At 44.0% G+C, this 19,999-nt stretch overlaps 1 protein-coding gene across 1 annotated transcript in view; it reads left to right on the top strand.

The window, feature by feature from the left end:
• LOC311100251 (bifunctional heparan sulfate N-deacetylase/N-sulfotransferase 1-like) overlaps nucleotides 1–19,999 on the top strand; it is a 43,043-nt gene that overhangs the window by 11,570 nt on the left and 11,474 nt on the right. Inside the window, exons 5-9 of the mRNA XM_084141094.1 lie at nucleotides 1,497–1,682; nucleotides 5,160–5,288; nucleotides 5,469–5,651; nucleotides 7,834–7,930; nucleotides 13,666–13,789. Coding sequence (XP_083997220.1) covers nucleotides 1,497–1,682; nucleotides 5,160–5,288; nucleotides 5,469–5,651; nucleotides 7,834–7,930; nucleotides 13,666–13,789 — 719 coding nt within the window. The remainder of the gene's footprint in view (nucleotides 1–1,496; nucleotides 1,683–5,159; nucleotides 5,289–5,468; nucleotides 5,652–7,833; nucleotides 7,931–13,665; nucleotides 13,790–19,999) is intronic.

Genomic DNA, 19,999 nt, shown 5'->3' with positions numbered 1-19,999 from the left:
GTGTGTGTGTGTGTGTGTGTGTGTATATATATATATATATATATATATATATATACACACACACACACAGTACCAGTCAAAGGTTTGGACACACCTACTCATTCCAGGGTTTTTCTTTATTTTTACTATTTTCTACATTGTAGAATAATAGTGAAGACATCAAAACTATGAAAACCACATGGAGTCATGTAGTAACCAAACAAGTGTTAAACAAATCAAAATATATTTTATATTTGAGATTCTTCAAAGTAGCCACCCTTTGCCTTGATGGCAGCTCTGCACACTCTTGGCAGTCTCTCAACCAGCTTCATGAGGAATGCTTTTCCAACAGTCTTGAAGGAGTTTCCACATATGCTGAGCACTTGTTGGCTGCTTTTCCTTCACTCTGCGGTCCAACTCATCCCAAACCATCTCAATTGGGTTGAGGTCGGGTGATTGTGGAGGCCAGGTCATCTGATGCAGCACTCCATCACTCTCCTTGGTCAAATAGCCCTTACACAGCCTGGATGTGTTTTTTGGGTCGTTGTCCTGTTGAAAAACAAATGATAGTCACACTAAGCGCAAACCAGATGGGATGGTGTATCGCTGCAGAATGCTGTGATAGTCATGCTGGTTAAGTGTGCCTTGAATTCTAAATAAATCACCAACAGTGTCACCATCAAACCTCCATGCTTCACGGTAGGAACCACACATGCGGAGATCATTCGTTCATCTCCTCTGCGTCTCACAAAGACACAGCGGTTGGAACCAAAAATCTCAAATATGGACTCATCAGACCAAAGGACAGATTTCCACCGGTCTAATGTCCATTGCTCGTGTTTCTTGGCCCAAGCAAGTCTCTTCTTCTTATTGGTGTCCTTTAGTAGTGGTTTCTTTGCAGAAATTTCACACAGTCTCTTATGATCAGTTGATGTTGAGATGTGTCTATTACTTGAACTCTGTGAAGCATTTATTTGGGCTCCAATCTGAGGTGCAGTTAACTCTAATGAACTTATCCTCTGCAGCAGAGGTAACTCTGGGTCTTCCTTTCCTGTGGCGGTCCTCATGAGAGCCAGTTTAATCGTAGCGCTTGATGGTTTTTGCAACTGCACTTGAAGAAACTTTAAAAGTTCTTAAAGTTTTCTGGATTGACTGACCTTCATGTCTTAAAGTAATGATGGACTGTCGTTTCTCTTTGCTTATTTGAGCTGTTCTTGCCATAATAGGGCTATCTTCTGTATAACCCCCCCCCCCCCCCCCCCCCCCCCTCATGAAGAGTGTGCACAAAGGGTGGCTACTTTGAAGAATCTCAAATCTTACTACATGATTCCATGTGTGTTATTTCATAATTTTGATGTCTTCACTATTATTCTACAATGTAGAAAATAGTAAAAATAAAGAAAAACCCTGGAATGAGCAGGTGTGTCCAAACTTTTGACTGGTGCTGTATATATTAATAGCAAGGGTGATTTAAATCCTAACAATGTGTTGAATCCACTGGTTGTCTCCCCCCCCAGGAGCATGGCATCCCCACCAACATGGGCTACGCGGTGGCTCCCCACCACTCTGGGGTGTACCCCGTCCACGTCCAGCTGTACGACGCCTGGAAGAAGGTGTGGGGCATCAAGGTGACCAGCACGGAGGAGTACCCCCACCTCAAACCTGCCCGCTTCAGACGAGGCTTCTACCACAGTGGCATCAGTGTAAGGAATCACCCTGATCACCCCCTATCCTCACACACACACACACTAGGTTCTACTGTACGTATAAATGAGCAATTCTTGAAACTAAATCTTAGTTGATATTTTCAGTCCTGGTTTTGTGCTCAATAATTTAAGTAGAAGTATTCAATTAGGCTGTTTGATGTATTTACTCTGGTTAGAGTGTAAACATATACGTTTTTAACACCTTTGGCTTCTGGGAAGTGCTTGGTGTTACAATCCTTGTGTGTGCCTTTGAATGGACAAATCTTTTGTTTTTTGGTGTGCTTTTAACATGTTAGTTTATCTCTTGGGAACAACGCGCTGAGTAGAGTGAAGGAAATCATCAGTAGTGCTGAAGTAGCCGTGCTGCCGTGCCCTGATGGTGTGGTCTTTTCACTGCCCCTCTCAGCCAGTGTCTTTCGCTCTCTATCCTCCCCCCCCCCACCCTCCAGGGAATAAAGCAAGCTGACAGACCGATGGAGTAGTGTGAATGATCATTATGGAAATTGCTATGTTTAGCACTCTAAACAAGACAATCTCACCGCCGATGACAACCCTGGCAAAATCGACAAAGACAACTGCTGGCTTGTGATGTGAGGAGGAGAACATTCACATTTTGAGACGAATGTTAATCAGTCTGTCAATGCTGATTTATGTACAGTATCTTTACCAAGTGTAATTTTAAGTCTGTTTGCTTGGCCTGGACATAAACAACAGCTTGCCTGGACGTAAACAACAGCTTGCCTCTGTAAGAAATGTATGCTAAAATGTCTCGTACGTTTTAGAGCTTAAAGACATTTATATTTTATTCATGTACAAACTATGTTGTGATTTTGCCCCATAATCCTGGTTGAATGCTCCTTTTCTAGACCCAACAGTTTTCAGTTATGTATTTATTTTCTGGTGGAGGAGTGTGATATTGTCACTGAGATGTTAATTCCGATCTCAACACGTCCCTGTGAAATATTCACTGGGAACAGAGACTCTCTTGGGGGTTTTTCTCTCTTCTTCCACTCCCTCTTTTCCCCTTAATCAGCAGTCTGTGACGCCCGTTAGCCATGACCCGCTCGGGGGTTTAAAAAGCGGAGAGAGAAAAGCCTGGGAGCTTCAGTCTGTATCCAGCCTTCCCTTACCTTCTCTTCCTAAGCATCTCAGTACTTAGCTGGTATTTCTACCCCCAGCCCTAGCTAGCTAACATCACAGCCTGATGGATACACCGTGTAGCTAGCTAACATCACAGCCTGATGGATACACCGTGTAGCTAGCTAACATCACAGCCTGATGGATACACCGTGTAGCTAGCTAACATCACAGCCTGATGGATACACCGTGTAGCTAGCTAACATCACAGCCTGATGGATACACCGTGTAGCTAGCTAACATCACAGCCTGATATACAGTAAAGTAAAGTATTATAAAGAGATTACAGCCTCGGGTCTTCTTGGGTATGACGCTACAAGCTTGGCACACCTGTATTTGGGGAGTTTCTCCCATTCTTCTCTGCCGATCCTCTCAAGCTCTGTCAGGTCGGAAGGGGAGTGTCGCTGCACAGCTATTTTCAGGTCTCTCCAGAGATGTTCGATCGGGTTCAAGTCCGGGCTCTGGCTGGGCCACTCAAGGACATTCAGAGACTTGTCCCGAAGCCACTCCTGCGTTGTCTTGGCTGTGTACTTAGGGTCGTTGTCCTGTTGGAAGGTAAACCTTTGCCCCAGTGTGAGGTCCTGAGCGCTCTGGAGCAGGTTTTCATCAATGATCTCTCTTTACTTTGCTCCGTTCATCTTTCCCTCGATCCTGACTAGTCTCCCAGTCCCTGAAAAACTCCCACTCCCAGTCCCTGAAAAACATCCCCGCAACATGCTGCTGCCACCACCATGCTTCACCGTAGGGATGGTGCCAGTTTTTCTCCAGATGTGACGATTGGCATTCAGGCCAAAGAGTTCAATCTTGGTTTCATCAGACCAGAGAATCTTGTTTCTCATGGTCTGAGAGTCCTTTAGGTGCCTTTTGGCAAACTCGAAGCGGGCTGTCATGTGCCTTTTACTCAGGAGTGATGTCCTTCTGGCCACTCTACCATAAAGGACTGATTGGTGGAGTGCTGCAGAGATGGTTGTCCTTCTGGAAGGTTCTCCCATCTCATTTTTAACATTTTTAGATATTAGTCATTTAGCAGACACTCTTATCCAGAGCGACTTACAAGAGCAATTAGGGTTAAGTGCCTTGCTTAAGGGCACATCGACAGATTTTTTACCTAGTCGGCTCGGAGGGGAGGTGACCAAGAACCCGATGGTCACTCTGACAGAGCTCCAGACTTCCTCTGTGGAGGGGGCGGCTCGGGGATTAGAACCAGCAACCTTTCGGTTACTGGCACAACGCTCTTACCCACTAAGCTACCTGCCGCCCCCTCCACAGAGGAAGTCTGGAGCTCTGTCAGAGTGACCATCGGGTTCTTGGTCACCTCCCTGCCAAGGCCCTTCTCCCCCGATTTCTCCATTTGGGCGAGCGGCCGGCCAGCTTTAGGAAGAGTCTTGGTGGTTCCAAACTTCTTCCATTTAAGAATGATGGAGGCCACTGTCTTCTTGGGGACCTTCAATGATGCAGAAATGTTTTTGTACCATTCCCCAGATCTCAACACAATCCTTTCTTGGAGCTCTACAGACAATTCCTTCAACCTCATGTCTTGGTTTTTGCTCTGACATGCACTGTCAACTGTGGGACCTTATATAGACAGGTGTGTGCCTTTCCAAATCATGTCCAATCAATTTAATTTACCACAGGTGGACTGCAAGTTTTAGAAACATCTCAAGGATGAATTTCGAGTCTCAAAGCAAAGGGTCTGAATACTTATGTAAATAAGGTATTTCTGGTTGTTATTTTTAATACGTTTGCAAACATTTCTACAAACCTGTTTTTGCTTTGTCATTATGGGGTATTCTGTGTAAATTGATGTGGAAAAACATTTATTTAATCCATTTTAGAATAAGGCTGTAACGTAACAAAATGTGGAAAAAGTCAAGGGGTCTGAATATTTTCCAAAGGCACTGTAAGCTAAACAGACAGTGTGATGTTTTCCAGGTCTTTCTGCTCCTGTGATTGTGTGCTCAGATGCAAATCGATTGTGTGTTGTTGTATTGTGTTTCAACTATGTTAGGACAGAGGCTTTATGTTTGGCTCGAGCAATGGGTTCGCTGACAGACTAAAGAGAGTTGTGTCACATTTTATTCTCCACAGTGTGATCTCTAGTTTACTGGGATAATTATATTTAATCGCCTGAGCTGTCAGTGAAGTGGAAACAGCGCATCGGAATAAAGAGTGTTCATCATAGAGTGTCACCGAGCATTTATGACCGAGTGACCGTGTTTGGACGTTTGTGTATTTGATGAGTTGTTTACTGGGAATCAGCAGGGTGTGGTTATATTAGTACACTCCCCACTGTGCAGATGTGTTGATATGTAATATGAATTGTGTTATGTACTGTAGGTGCTGCCCAGGCAGACGTGTGGCCTGTTTACTCACACCATCTTCTACAACGAGTATCCTGGAGGACCCAAGGAGCTGGACAAACTCATTAACGGAGGGGAGCTCTTCCTCACGGTGCTCCTCAACCCGGTGAGACCTGACACATCTCCAGGACTAGCATCAGGAGAGGAATGCTATATGGTTGCTTTAACCTTTTTTCCCCCCCTGAAATTAATTTTTTGCAACAGTTGTTGGAAGTGACATTTCAGACAGTGCATTGCATTGTGTTTTTTCTCTGAACATTTTTCTGTGTTCATTCCTTTCTCACAGATCAGCATCTTCATGACCCACCTGTCCAACTACGGGAACGACCGTCTGGGTCTGTACACCTTTAAGAACCTGGTGAAGTTCCTCCAGAGGTGGACCAACCTGCGGCTGCAGACCCTGGCGCCTGTGCAGCTGGCTCAGCGCTACTTCCAGATCTTCCCAGAGGAGAGGGACCCCATCTGGCAGGTGCATGCGTGTGTGTGTGTGTGAGAGGCCATGGGAGCTGTGGGTCACTGGGTGTGTGGAACTCAGGGACTATCATAAACCATTGGGTGTGTGGAACTCGGGGACTATCATAAACCATTGGGTGTGTGGAACTCGGGGACTATCATGAACTCAGGGACTATCATAAACCATTGGGTGTGTGGAACTCGGGGACTATCATGAACTCAGGGACTATCATAAACCATTGGGTGTGTGGAACTCGGGGACTATCATGAACTCGGGGACTATCATAAACCATTGGGTGTGTGGAACTCGGGGACTATCATAAACCATTGGGTGTGTGGAACTCGGGGACTATCATGAACTCAGGGACTATCATAAACCATTGGGTGTGTGGAACTCGGGGACTATCATGAACTCGGGGACTATCATAAACCATTGGGTGTGTGGAACTCAGGGACTATCATAAACCATTGGGTGTGTGGAACTCGGGGACTATCATAAACCATTGGGTGTGTGGAACTCGGGGACTATCATAAACCATTGGGTGTGTGGAACTCGGGGACTATCATAAACCATTGGGTGTGTGGAACTCGGGGACTATCATAAACCATTGGGTGTGTGGAACTCGGGGACTATCATAAACCATTGGGTGTGTGGAACTCGGGGACTATCATAAACCATTGGGTGTGTGGAACTCGGGGACTATCATAAACCATTGGGTGTGTGGAACTCGGGGACTATCATAAACCATTGGGTGTGTGGAACTCGGGGACTATCATAAACCATTGGGTGTGTGGAACTCGGGGACTATCATAAACCATTGGGTGTGTGGAACTCGGGGACTAATATAACTGTGGTCCTCTGTAGCTCAATTGGTAGAGCATGGCGCTTGTAACGCCAGGATAGTGGGTTCGATCCCCGGGACTACCCATACGTAAAAATGTATGCACACAAGACTGTAAGTCGCTTTGGATAAAAGTGTCTGCTAAATGGCATATTATTATTATTATTAGAAACCATTGGGTGTGTGGAACTCGGGGACTATCATAAACCAGGCTGTCATTTTAGAGAAGGCTAGACGGGAGCTAGAGACTTTGCATTTTGACTCCATTTCTTCCTACAGTGCAAGTCCTTTTGACTCAGACTCCATTGCTTCCCACAGTGCAAGTCTTATTTGGGTAACAGCTATGAGAGGCTGGCTCTTTGAACTGTGGTTTTGTGGTGCTTCTGCTGCCACTCTAACACTGTTTCCCATCAACACAGAAAGAAGACCGGTTTCTTTCCCTAAGACGTCCAACTGCCATCTTGGCAGTTCCTCACACTGTCAATATTGAGTTGTCACAGAGTGTATGAGTTAATATAGAGTTGTCACAGAGTGTAGAAGTTAATATGGAGTTGTCACAGAGTGGATAAGTTAATGTGTGCCAGCCGGCTCCCTTTGATGATCAGAGTAAACTGGTGCCTGCCTGGTCCAGAGGTCTCATCATCACAGCACTGTGTTATATGTATTGGGATTAGTATGATCGCTTGGTCGCCTCATTACCCATGAGGCAGATGGCAGTGGGGAGGGAAGGAGACAGATTGATTTAGGGCAGTTGGCAGATGCTGGACTTGCAGGGCTGCTCTGAACACTCTTCCACATGGTGACACTGAAGGCTTTTACCACTCAGGAAGAGCAATGGGCAGCCTGCCTGATGCTGATTACGGGTTCTTTCCTTAGTCCCTTCTTGTACAAGCATAACTGAGCAAGGGGTGAATTAGAAACCAAATGTTTGAGTCTGCTCCCCCAAAGCTCTGTTAGACTAGACTGGTTGGGTTAATTTGAGCTGAATTAAAAGCACCCCTCCCCTTGGCACATTGTTGGTCCCACAGGGTGGATACGGTTGCCTGTAACCGTTGTGCCACATGTTAGTACACTGGCCTCACTGCCCCCACAGGCCTCACTGCCCCCCACAGGCCTCACTGCTTTACCACAGTAACAAGTCCCCTGGCCAAGTCAGTGGTAGACTTTAATTACAAACAGACTGCCGCTAGATATGATACTGAAGTGTGTTGTGTGGAAGGGAGAGAATAATGCTATATATTCTGAACTGGTGGGGCAAGTCGTACCTATGGCAGCTCATCCTGAGGCATACGTTCCTTCCATGTTTACTGAACGGAACTTCCAGGTGAACTAATTCTGCCCACCATGTCCCTACAGGACCCCTGTGAGGACAAAAGGCACAAAGACATCTGGTCCAAAGAGAAGACATGCGACCGATTCCCTAAGCTACTCATCATTGGACCACAGAAGACAGGTGAGCCGTAAACAAATATCATATTGTACAAAAAAACTAACATTTCATAAACAAGATTACCTCAGTTCAGTGATGCAACTACACTCACAGCAATGGCAAGTTTGAACCTAGCGACAGAGACATGACCTGAGCTCATCCCAGGTGCTAGGGCAGTGGTATTCAAAGTTGGAGGAACTGCAGTGGGGTCGGCAAAATTCAAAATAAAACAAATGTAACGTGGGGGGGGGGGGGGATAAAAATTAAGTGTATTCAAACTGTATATTGTATGTGAAAATATACAGTACAAATGTTTTTGAGAAGGCTAATTTGAAAAATAAAATGTTATTGAGTAAATGTATTTCTTTGTTTCTTTTCATTTTGATAAGAGATGAAAATGTATTAAATTTAAGGTTTAATACATTTAAGGTGTTGATGTAAAAATGTACCAATTTTAAGATTGTGTCATATTTTGGGTGTGGTCGTGAGAAATTCTTGTGAAAAAATTGGGTGTCTAGAAATTCTGCCGAAAAAAAAGGGTGTCCCCCCTACTGAAAAATGTTGAACACCACTGTGCTAGGGGGTTATAGATACTGTATGTCTGTGTCCCAAATGGTACCCTATTCCCTTTATAGTGTACTACTTTTCCTAAATAGGGAATAGTGTCCCATTTGGGACGCAACTTATGCCCCAGTTAAGGCGTCAGCATGCTTCGGTTCGGCAAGCGCCTAGCCTACTCCCTTAGAAGACCTACGCTTAAAAAAAACGAGAAAAAAAGTGTCAATAGTACTTTTTGTCCATCTAGAGATGCCTTAGCCAGTATACACTTCCTCCAAATAGTCAGAAATAATCTGTCATAAATTGACGTTTTTTGCAGAGTCGCGCAATTCTATATCTAACTAAGATGTTTGGTGCCGTGTTTCTCAAGTGAAAAAAACGTGCATGAAAATGAGCCGTCTCTTGTTGAATGACAACAAACACTTCATTGAAGAATCCCTACTGTTGACCAATCACAGACAAAGGGGCGTAGACTTCGGCTACCAACTTTGGCTTGCCTCGAGAATAAATGTTGTGTGCACGAACAGCTGGGGAAAAAAACCTTGCCAAAATCTAAATGAACGAAAACGTCACAAAATGTTGTTATAATATATGCACAAACTGTTCCGAACTGCCCCGGCTCTCTCGGACACGGACACCAGGGTGTGGCTCACAGTACTAGATCCACTGCACCAGGAGGAGAAGTTATTCTCTGCCTGGCATGGAGCAGCCTTGAACCTCTGTTTATTGACAGCCTGGAGAGAAGGGATGGGTTATTGGCAGCTGAGCAGCCATTTACAGAGTGTCACACACTTTATTTCATTTATAGGTTCACCGTAGGCAGGCAGGCAGTCAGTCACTGGCTTTTATTGTAACCTTGACTGCTCCCAAGTAAATGGGAATTCCAGGTTTACTGCGTAGCCTAATTAAACTTCTTGAATAGGTCTTAAGGGAGTGATAGCCCTCCTTCTGAGAGTGCTGTAAAATGGCCCTGTTAATCGTTTCAATAAAAATGGATTAGGGGGTTGGGGCTGAGAGTAAATTTACACACTTCCACATTTTAATGACCTAATTGCACCAACATTCACTATAGTCACGTCAGCCATCTTGTCTGTCAACTAGTGACAGACAAGATTTTGGCGGGTCATGGAGGCCGATGGCCAATAGTTTAGGCTGATATTCAATATCATAAAATTTGACATTTTTTATGACAAATTTCCCAATTTTTGTATCAATTTTAAAATGAAACAATGCATTGACTTTTGTTTTTATCAATCTAACTACGTAACACATTGGTGGTAATGTTATTTGAATGGTAAATCTCTTGATAAACTAAGTCAATTAAGATGGCATAGCCTACTCACAATACAGGTGAATGCATATTCAATAGGAGTGTGTGTATATATTGAGTTGAGCTTGTTTTGGCTGATCAGTGGAGTCTATGGTGCAACAGATGACAAATATCTGATTGCCTTCAATTTGGGACTTACACTACATGGCCAAAAGTATATGCTCGTCGAACATCACATTCCAAAATCATGGCCATTAATATGGAGTTGGTCCCCCCTTTGCTGCTATAACAGCCTCCACTCTTCTGGGAAGGCTTTCCACTAGATGTTGGAACATTGCTGCGGGGACTTGCTTCCATTCAGCCACAAGCATTAGTGAGGTCTGGCATGGATGTTGTGCGATTAGGCCTGGCTCGCAGCCAGCGTTCAAATTCATCCCAAAGGTGTTCGATGGGATTGAGGTCAGGGCTCTGTACAGGCCAGTCAAGTTAAAAATGTCAAATAGACATTTCTTGATTTTACATTTTAGTCATTTAGCAGACGCTCTTATCCAGAGCGACTTACAGTTAGTGAATACATATTTTTTTATACTGGCCCCCCGTGGGAATCAAACCCACAACCCTGGCATTGCAAACGCCATGCTCTATCAACTGAGCTACATCCCTGCCAGCCATTCCCTCCCCTACCCTGGACGACGCTGGGCCAATTGTGCGCCGCCCATGAGTCTCCCGGTCGCGACAGAGCCTGGATTCGAACCAGGATCTCTAGTGGCACAGTTAGCACTGCGATGCAGTGCCTTAGACCACTGCGCCACTCAGGAGTTATCTCCATATGCCAGTGTGTGCCATTACCCAGAGCATCAAGCATACATGTCCTATTATTTTACCATGACAGTGAGTATTTAGATCAGGACATTATTGGTAAGGAATTGAATGAAGCACAGAATAACAGACAAAGGACAGATACCCATATGAAAAGAAGACTGAATTGGCTTTGAAAAAACACATCATTTACCAAAAACATTATGGATGTGATGGATTCCTTCATGAAACCATGCATTTCCAAGAGAATAAAGTGAGTGCTGTGCTGTCTCTCAGTAGGAGTTTGCTGCTTCAGGCTTTTAGGGGTTGGCTGAGCTGGTGGTCTGGTCCTGCTGGTCAATGGACTGGTACGCATCTCAGTTTTGTGTTACACTGGGGACGCCTGCAAAGTTGACATTGTAATCTCCTCCGCGCTCTCTGTACATTTGGTAGATGAAGAAGCAGGAGACAGGTTTGAGTAGCAGGCCCAGGATGGCCATGCCCGCACTGAAGTGGAATGTGTCCCGGTTCCTCTCAGATAGACCCTCAATGAGCGGGTAGTTGATCCCAAAATGGATAATGTCTGTCAGTATCGTCACTGCAATCCCAATCAGAAACATAAGTACAGCATCAATGGAGTCCCTCTGAGCGATGGCCCACACGCCCACAGCCAGGACACTGATATGAAACTTTTAAGTTGCATGTATTTGAAAATATTGGTCAGTCCAAAATTGCTTTATAATTCTGTCACGGAAATAAATGTATTTCCTGTTACCAAGTAATTTACAGTTTCTATGCCTTTAGTTTTCCATGTGGACCAATTTATCTGTGAATTCTGAAAAGCTATCCAAGGATTGTTCCATAGGGTTGTGTTTTTAGGGAGTGAAATTGGTTCTTGTAGAATCCGTTTCATTTACTTCCATGTAGTTATAGTGTTCTTAACTATGAAGTTAATGTTCTCAGCTTCATCTTTAGACATGTGAAAAGATTCTGGGGATGAGAATTTGCATCTTCAATATGTACCAATTGTTCTGCTTTAGTGCATTTAACTACACTGAGTGTACAAAACATTATGACACAGACTGACCAGGTGAATCCAGGTGAAGGCTATGATCCCTTATTGATGTCACTTGTTAAATCTACTTCAATCAGTGTAGATGAAGGGGAGGAGACAGGTTAGAGAAGGATTTTAAAGCCTTGAAACAATTGAGACATGGATTGTGTGTGTGTGCCATTCAGAGGGTGAATGGGCAAGACAAAAGATTGAAGTGCCTTTCAACGGGGTATGGGTAGTAGGGGCTAGGCGCACCGGTTGGGTCATGAACTGCAACGTTGCAGAGTTTTTCAAGCTCAACCGTTTCTTGTGTGTAGCAAGAATGGTCCACCACCCAAAGGACATTCAGCCAACTTGACACAACTGTGGGAAGCATTGGAGTCAACATGGGCCAGCATCCCTGTGGAATGCTTTCAACACCTTGTAGCATCCATGCCCTGACAAATTGAGTCTGTTCTGAGGGCAAAGGGGGGGAGGAGGGAGTGACTCAAGGTGTTCTTAATATTTTGGTTACTCCGTGTATGTCGCAAGTAAAAGCCCTGGTTGGCGAGTTGAAACAATTCCTAGTCTGGAAGGTTAAAACCACCCTCTGGAAGATTTGTATTCTATCAGTTTTATTTGCCCATATAAAGTCTGTTATGACCGAGTATACTTTCTTAAAACAATGTCTTCGGTGGGGTAGTTGGTATTACTGAGAAATAAATAAGTAACATTTGGAGCCATGCCATTTTGAAAAGGTTTATTCTACTTGTAAGATTTATGGGAAAATTGTTGTATTTAATTAGATCTGCTTTCATATTGTTGATAATGGGATTATGTTATCTTTATAAACTTGTTATTTGTTGTTACTTATTAAGCATCCTAAGTATTTTATATTTGTTGTGGTCCACTTAAAGAATTGCTGTAGATCATGAGTTATTATTTGTCCTATTGCCATTATTTTGTTTTTTTCCATGTTCATTTTATATCCTGAGATTATAGGGCATTCTGAAAATATTTTTAGCAAGGCGGGCATTGGGTTTTCAATATTGATCAGGTATATCAGGAGATCATTTGCAAATAAGTTTAGTTTATATTCATGTTTACCAATATTTAGGCATTTTAAAATCATCTAATCCGACTATCAACTGTCAATTTACGGAAATCATCTAATCCGACTATCAACTGTCAATTTACGGATATGATTGTGGCTGGTCAGATCAGCACACCAGTAAATAGCTAACGTTACACCGCAAGTCAGATGGCTCGTAGCCGAAAATGGTGCATGTTCAAAATGATGACTAGCTAACGTTAGCTAGCTACATGGGCTATTAGCTCTTATCTGATATCTTAGCATCATGTTTATCTAGCCAGCTAGCTAGCATAGTAGCTAATATAGCTAGCTAGCTAGCTAACACCAACAGATGAAAGGGTTAGTTATCCTTATATTTGCTAACGGGTCACATAGCTATCTGCATAGCTAACTAGCTTATTGCATGCACGTCGACACAAGCCTTATTATTAGTGAATTAAACTAAACTAATATTTACAACAGGAGTTAAATTTTGGTCTCTGTGTCAATTCAACCGTTTCTCAATACTACACCTTTCTGTTGGAGAATGAGCTGACTTTCTGCTTGCTGGGCATTGTACAGTGCTCGTGGCTCAGGCGGTGAGTGGGGGCTGGCATAGCAGCAGTTTTGATACGTGGACGGTGTATCGGCAAAGCAGTTAGAGAAGGGCCGATAGGCGATAGACTAGAAAAGGCCAATAACGGCCCAATATATCAGCTCGGCCGATCAACGGTCGTTCTCGGTCAACTTTACATCCACCACCCCTCTTTAACTGTCACTTCATCTCTAACTTAGTTGAGTGTTTTGGTCTTTATTGCTATTTAAAGCTTTGGCACATTTGACAAAGGAGCATATAATTTGAGATCGGTAATAAATTGCTGTTCTAATTACCCAGAAATATGCACGTTTAGCATTTACATCAAATTGTATATTTATATTAAATCTATATTTGCATCACCTAATAGTAGCTATCTACATTTTGATATTAGTATGAGCAATACTAATGAAGACGTGTGTTCTCTGTGCAGGCACCACAGCCCTGTATCTGTTCCTGGGGATGCATCCTGATCTGACCAGTAACTACCCCAGCAAGGAGACCTTTGAGGAGATCCAATTCTTCAATGGCCACAACTACCACAGAGGCATCGACTGGTATGTGATTCCCCTTGTCCTACCCTAACATATTCATCGCCACCAGTCAGTTGGGCACTAATTCCTCTTCTCCAACACGTTTACAACATTCCTGGTTGTATTTTGGGGGCAGCATGAATGAATGGAGACACATTGCTCCTGTAAACCACCTTGCATTTTCATAGTATATTAAACCAACTGAGTTGCCCAGTTTTAAAACATATTCCAGTTAGTATTATTGGCTTTAGGGGAACATTTCATCCTTCAAAAGGAGAGGCTTTAGTTCAACCCCCTCTGAGCTCAATCATTGATTAACAGAAAGCAGACAATTTGGATTTATGAATCAGACATGAATGTGTGTGGTGGGCTCAGTTGTGGAAGATCTTTCTTGTCTGCCAAGTCTGTGTGTCTCTTACACCTGCTCAGCTAGTGACTGGTTTATGCTGGTGCAATCATATGTTTTATCCATTAAATTGCATAGTTATTGATGAAAAATGAAAGTAGTTTTGTGTTTAGGTAGGACTAGGCTGTTACGGTGACCGTATTACCGCCACACCGGCGGTCACGAGTCATGACAGCAGTCAAATTCCACATGACCGTTTAGTCACGGTAATTAGGCTTCTCCAAGCTCTGATGCTGCTGATGGTCATTAGTAGTCTACCAAACTTGCTAACTGCCTGGTACTCAGCACTCTATTGTCCCTCTAATCACTCTGACATCAATGCAAATGTTATCGAAAATCTAATCAAACACTTCATGAGAGCCCATAAACTCATGTTGCGCAACATTTCTATAGGCTATGCAATTGTGTGAGAAAACAGAGTGATGGCCTCTACTAAAAAGAGGAGGATCCCATCAGCTTACTATAAGCTAGGCCTACTATACAGTGCATTGGGAATGTATTCAGACCCCTTGACTTTTTCCACATTTTGTTACGTTACAGCCTTATTCTAAAATGGATTAAATATGACAGCCCGCTTTGAGTTTGCCAAAAGGCACCTAAAGGACTCTCAGACCATGAGAAACAAGATTCTCTGGTCTGATGAAACCAAGATTGAACTCTTTGGCCTGAATGCCAAGCGTCACATCTGGAGGAAACCTGCCACCATCCCTACGGTGAAGCATGATGGTGGCAGCATCATTCTATGGGGATGTCTTTCAGCGGCAGGGACTGGGAGACTAGTCAGGATCAGAGCATATGAGCGGAGTGGAGCGAGCGTGGAGCGTGAGCGGACGGATTTTGAACAGAGCGCAGAGCGGCATTTTTAAAAGGACGGAGCGTCGCCCTATGTCCCGCTCCAATTTCGCTCGCTCACACCACGAGTCTAAAGCATGCTCAACCTTACCCAGAATCCCCCCCCCCCCCCCCCCCCCCAAGAAACCATGATAAATCAGTACTTTACTTTGTCAAATTTACATCTGAGATGCCCCATTCACATGCTTCAGCTGGCGATCAAAAACGCTGTTAACGAGCACAACAACGTTAATAGGCTGTTAGTGAAAGTCGGGCACCTGGTGAAAAGTGTACGCAAGAGCACAGAGGAAACCGACCAATTAGGTGTCCGCCCCACAAATGCCTGCGCCATTCGATGGAGCAGCCAGCTGCTGATGATTCAGTTGTTCATCCGGTTGTTCCAAAAAGACCCGTTATGGCAAAACAAACTCAAGTCTAATGTTGCTAACATCACCCTGAATCAAGTACGCCAGCTGACGCACCTTGTCAGTGTGCTGACACCACTAGCAGACCTCACAGACAAAATGCAGAAGGAGCTGGGGAACCTGGGGATGATCCTCCCTGCTGTCACAGAAATCAAATCCCTGCTCACCGATTACACTCACTCTGCACTTCCAATGGGCATCGCTGCTTTTGCAGAAACATTGGCAAACAACGTGTCAATTCGCTATGGAATATACTATACTGATTAACATCTCATTTTAGCGTCAGTGTCCCCGTTTCAAGACAGAATGGATAATCCGAGATGAGTCTGTATGCAACAAATTCGGGGAGATAAAGTAAGGCTGTGGTTTAAGCTAAAAGTGAAATATATGCAGATTTTGTTCCTTTTTTGGAGCGAGCGGGGGGCGATTTGAGTGGAGCGCGATGCAAACTGCGTTGAGCGCTGAGCGATAATGAGCGGACTGGCCTGATGTGGCTTTGAGCGGGTGGAGCGGAGGGGTGAACAGCTCCGTGAGCGAGGAGCTGAGATTCTCACCGCTCCACTCCGCTCATATGCTCTGGTCAGGATCGAGGGAAAGATGAACGGAGCAAAGTACAGAGAGATCATTGATGAAAACCTGCTCCATAGCGCTCAGGACCTCAGACTTGGAAGGTGAACCTTCGCCCCACAAGACAACGACCCTAAGCACACAGCCAAGAGAATGCAGGAGTGGCTTCGGGACAAGTCTCTCCCTGACAGTCTGTAATACCTACATGTTTCAAGCAGACCACCATAGTCCCTGTGCCCAAGAAAGCGAAGGTAACCTGCCTAAATGACTACCGCCCCGTAGCACTCACGTCGGTAGCCATGAAGTGCTTTGAAACGCTGGTCATGGCTCACATCAACACCATCATCCCGGAAACCCTAGACCCACTCCAATTCGCATACCGCCCCAACAGATCCACAGATGACGCAATCTCAATCACACTCCACACTGCCCTTTCCCACTAGGACAAAAGGAACACCTATGTGAGAATGCTGTTAATTTACTGCAGCTCAGCGTTCAACACCATAGTGCCCACAAAGCTCATCACTAAGCTAAGGACCCTGAGACTAAAGACCTCCCTCTGCAACTGGATCCTGGTCTTCCTGACGGGCCGCCCCCAGGTGGTAAGGGTAGGCAACAACACATTTGCTACGCTGATCCTCAACACCGGGGCCCCTCGGGTGCGTGCTTAGTCCCCTCCTGTACTCCCTGTTCACCCACGACTGCGTGTCCAAGCACTACTCCAACACCATCATTTAAGTTTGCTGACGACACAATAGTGGTAGGCAACGATGAGACAGCCTATAGGGAGGAGGTCAGAGACCTGGCAGTGTGGTGCCAGGACAACAACTTCTCCCTCAATGTGAGCAAGACAAAGGAGCTGATTTGTGGACTACAGGAAAGGGAGGGCTGAACAGGCCCCATTAACATCAACGAGGCTGTAGTCGAGCGGGTCGAGAGTTTCAAGTTCCTTGGTGTCCACATCACCAACAAACTATAATGGTCCAAACACACCAAGACAGTCGTGAAGAGGGCACGACAACACCTTTTCCCCCTCAGGAGACTGAAAAGATTTGGCATGGGTCACCAGATCCTCAAAAAGTTCTACAGCTGCACCATCGAGGGCATCCTGACCGGTTACATCACCGCCTGGTATGACAACTGCTTGGCATCCGACCGTAAGGCGCTACAGGGTAGTGCGTACGGCCCAGTACATCACTGGGGCCAAGCTTCCTGCCATCCAGGACCTATATACTAGACAGTGTCAGAGGAAGGACCAAAAAATTGTCAGACTCCAGTCACCCAAGTCATAAACTGTTCTGTCTGCTACCGCATGGCAAGCGGAACCGGAGCGCCAAGTCTAGATCCAAAAGGCTCCTTAACAGCTTCTACCCCCAAGCCATAAGACTGCTGAACAATTAATCAAATGGTCACCCAGGCTATTTACATAGCTGTTTATTATATATGCATAGTCACTTTACCCCTGCCTACATGTACAAATTACCTCGACTAACCTGTACCCCCGCACATTGACTCGGAACCGGTACCCCCTGTATATAGCCTTGTTATTGTTATTTTGTGTTAGTTTTATTTTATTTTTTACTCTAGTTTATTTAGTAAATATTTTCTTAACTCTATTTCTTGAACTGCATTGTTGGTGAAGGGTTTGTAACTAAGCATTTAAGTATTTGGCGCATGTGACAAATACAATTTGATTTGATTTGAATGTCCTTGAGTGGCCCAGCCAGAGCCCGGACAAGAAACCAATCGAACATCTCTGGAGAGACCTGAAAATAGCTGTGCAGCGATGCTCCCCATTCAATCTGACAGAGCTTGAGGGGATCTGCAGAGAATAATGGGAGAAACTCCCCAAATACAGGTGTGCCAAGCTTGTAGCGTCATACCCAAGAGGACTCGAGGCTGTAATCGCTGCCAAAGGTGCTTCAACAAAGTACTGAGTAAAGGGTCTGAATACTTATGTAAATGTGATATGTAATTTTTAATACATTTGCAAAAATGTCTAAACTTGTTTTTACTTTGTCATTATGGGGTATTGTGTGTAGATTGAGGAAAAAATACAATTTTATCCATTTTAGAATAAGGCTGTAACATAAGAAAATGTGGAAAAATTCAAGTGGTCTGAATACTTTCCGAATGCACTGTATTTATTTCTCAACTTTCCTAATATTAAGCACATTGCTTCTCTTTACAACAGGAGTATGGCTTACCTGGCTGGCATGAAAATGAACCACGGGAAAACTTTTTTTTTTCCGCTGCCCCTGTTTGGAGATAAGTGCATGATAATAGTCCATTCTAAATCGAAACAAATTTCACACACGTATTATTTAGTATACAAGATTAAATCAAGAATAGTGTGATGGGTGACAATATTAGTCACTTGTGAATGATGCCCAGCTTAAGGAAAGAAACAGTGCATGCTTTTTCCCCCAGACTTTTTCAAATCATAGTCTCACACCTCATGTAGCCTAGCCCATAGGCCTATATGTTTTGATAAGGTTTGTATCACAACTAAAGTTACATAAATAACTCAAAATTAAGCATATAGGATGACCTGTTTCTTTGTTAACCGCTCAACACAGAATAGCTGCATGTGCGCACTCCCTCAAATCGTTTGGCGAAAATAGCCATTCTATTTTATTCAGCTGTGTTCAATTGTATTCTTCATACTATAAAATAATGCCACACAATTTTAAGCAAATCTTGTCTGCTAAATTAACTAGTGTAGCCCACAGCCATGTGGCATAGCCAGATCAGGACCTACCATAAGGACAACTCAGAGTATGCTATTCTGTTCTTCTGAAATAGACTACATTTTCTTCATATCATGTTTCTTTAGACCTGTCTAAAATAAATAATGGATTTATTGTGATGGGGTAGGCTATATTACATTGATTTATTCGACTTTTTCAAATGTACAGTACCAGTCAAAAGTTTGGACACACATTTTTTACATTTACATTTTAGTCATTTAGCAGACGCTCTTATCCAGAGCGACTTACAGTTAGTGAGTGCATACATTATTTTTATTTATTTTTATACTGGCCCCCCGTGGGAAATGAACCCACAACCCTGGCGTTGCAAGCGCCATGCTCTACCAACTGAGCTACACGGGACACACCTACTCATTCCAGGGTTTTTCTTTATTTTTACTATTTTCTACATTGTAGAATAAGAGTGAAGACATCAAAACTATGAAATAACACATATGGAATCATGTAGTAACCAAAAAAGTGTTAATCAAATCAAAATATATTTGAGATTTGAGATTTTTCAAAAAGCTACCCTTTGCCTTGATGACAGCTTTGCACACTTTTGGCATTCTCTCAACCAACTTGACCTGGCATGCTTTTCCAACAGTCTTGAAGGAGTTCCCACATATGCTGAGCACTTGTTGGCTGCTTTTCCTTCACTCTGCGGACCGACTCATCCCAAACCATCTCAATTTGGTTGAGGTCAGAGGATTGTGGAGGCAAGGTCATCTGATGCAGCACTCCATCACTCTCCTTCTTGGTGAAGTAGCCCTTACACAGCCTGGAGGTGTGTTGGGTCATTGTCCTGTTGAAAAACAAATGATAGTCCCACTAAGCCCAAACCAGATGGGATGGCGTATCGCTGCAGAATGCTGTGGTAGCCATGCTGGTTAAGTGTGCCTTGAGTTCTAAATAAATCACAGACAGTGTCACCAGCAAAGCACCTCCACACCATCACACCTCCTCCATGCTTCATGGTAGGAACCACACATGCGAAGATCATCCGTTCATCTCCTCTGCGTCTCACAAAGACACACCGGTTGGAACCAAAAATCTCAAATTTGGACTCATCAGACCAAAGGACAGATTTCCACCGGTCTAATGTCCATTGCTCGTGTTTCTTGGCCCAAGCAAGTCTCTTCTTCTTATTGGTGTCCTTTAGTAGTGGTTTCTTTGCAGTAATTCGACCATGAAGGCCTTATTCACAGTCTCCTCTGAACAGTTGATGTTGAGATGTGTCTGTTACTTGAACTCT

Source organism: Coregonus lavaretus, assembly GCF_964263955.1.
Source record: "Coregonus lavaretus genome assembly, chromosome: 24".
NCBI classification, from domain to species: domain Eukaryota; kingdom Metazoa; phylum Chordata; class Actinopteri; order Salmoniformes; family Salmonidae; genus Coregonus; species Coregonus lavaretus.
The sequence above is the reverse complement of the archived record's forward strand: the minus strand, read 5'-3'. Positions and strand labels throughout refer to the sequence as shown.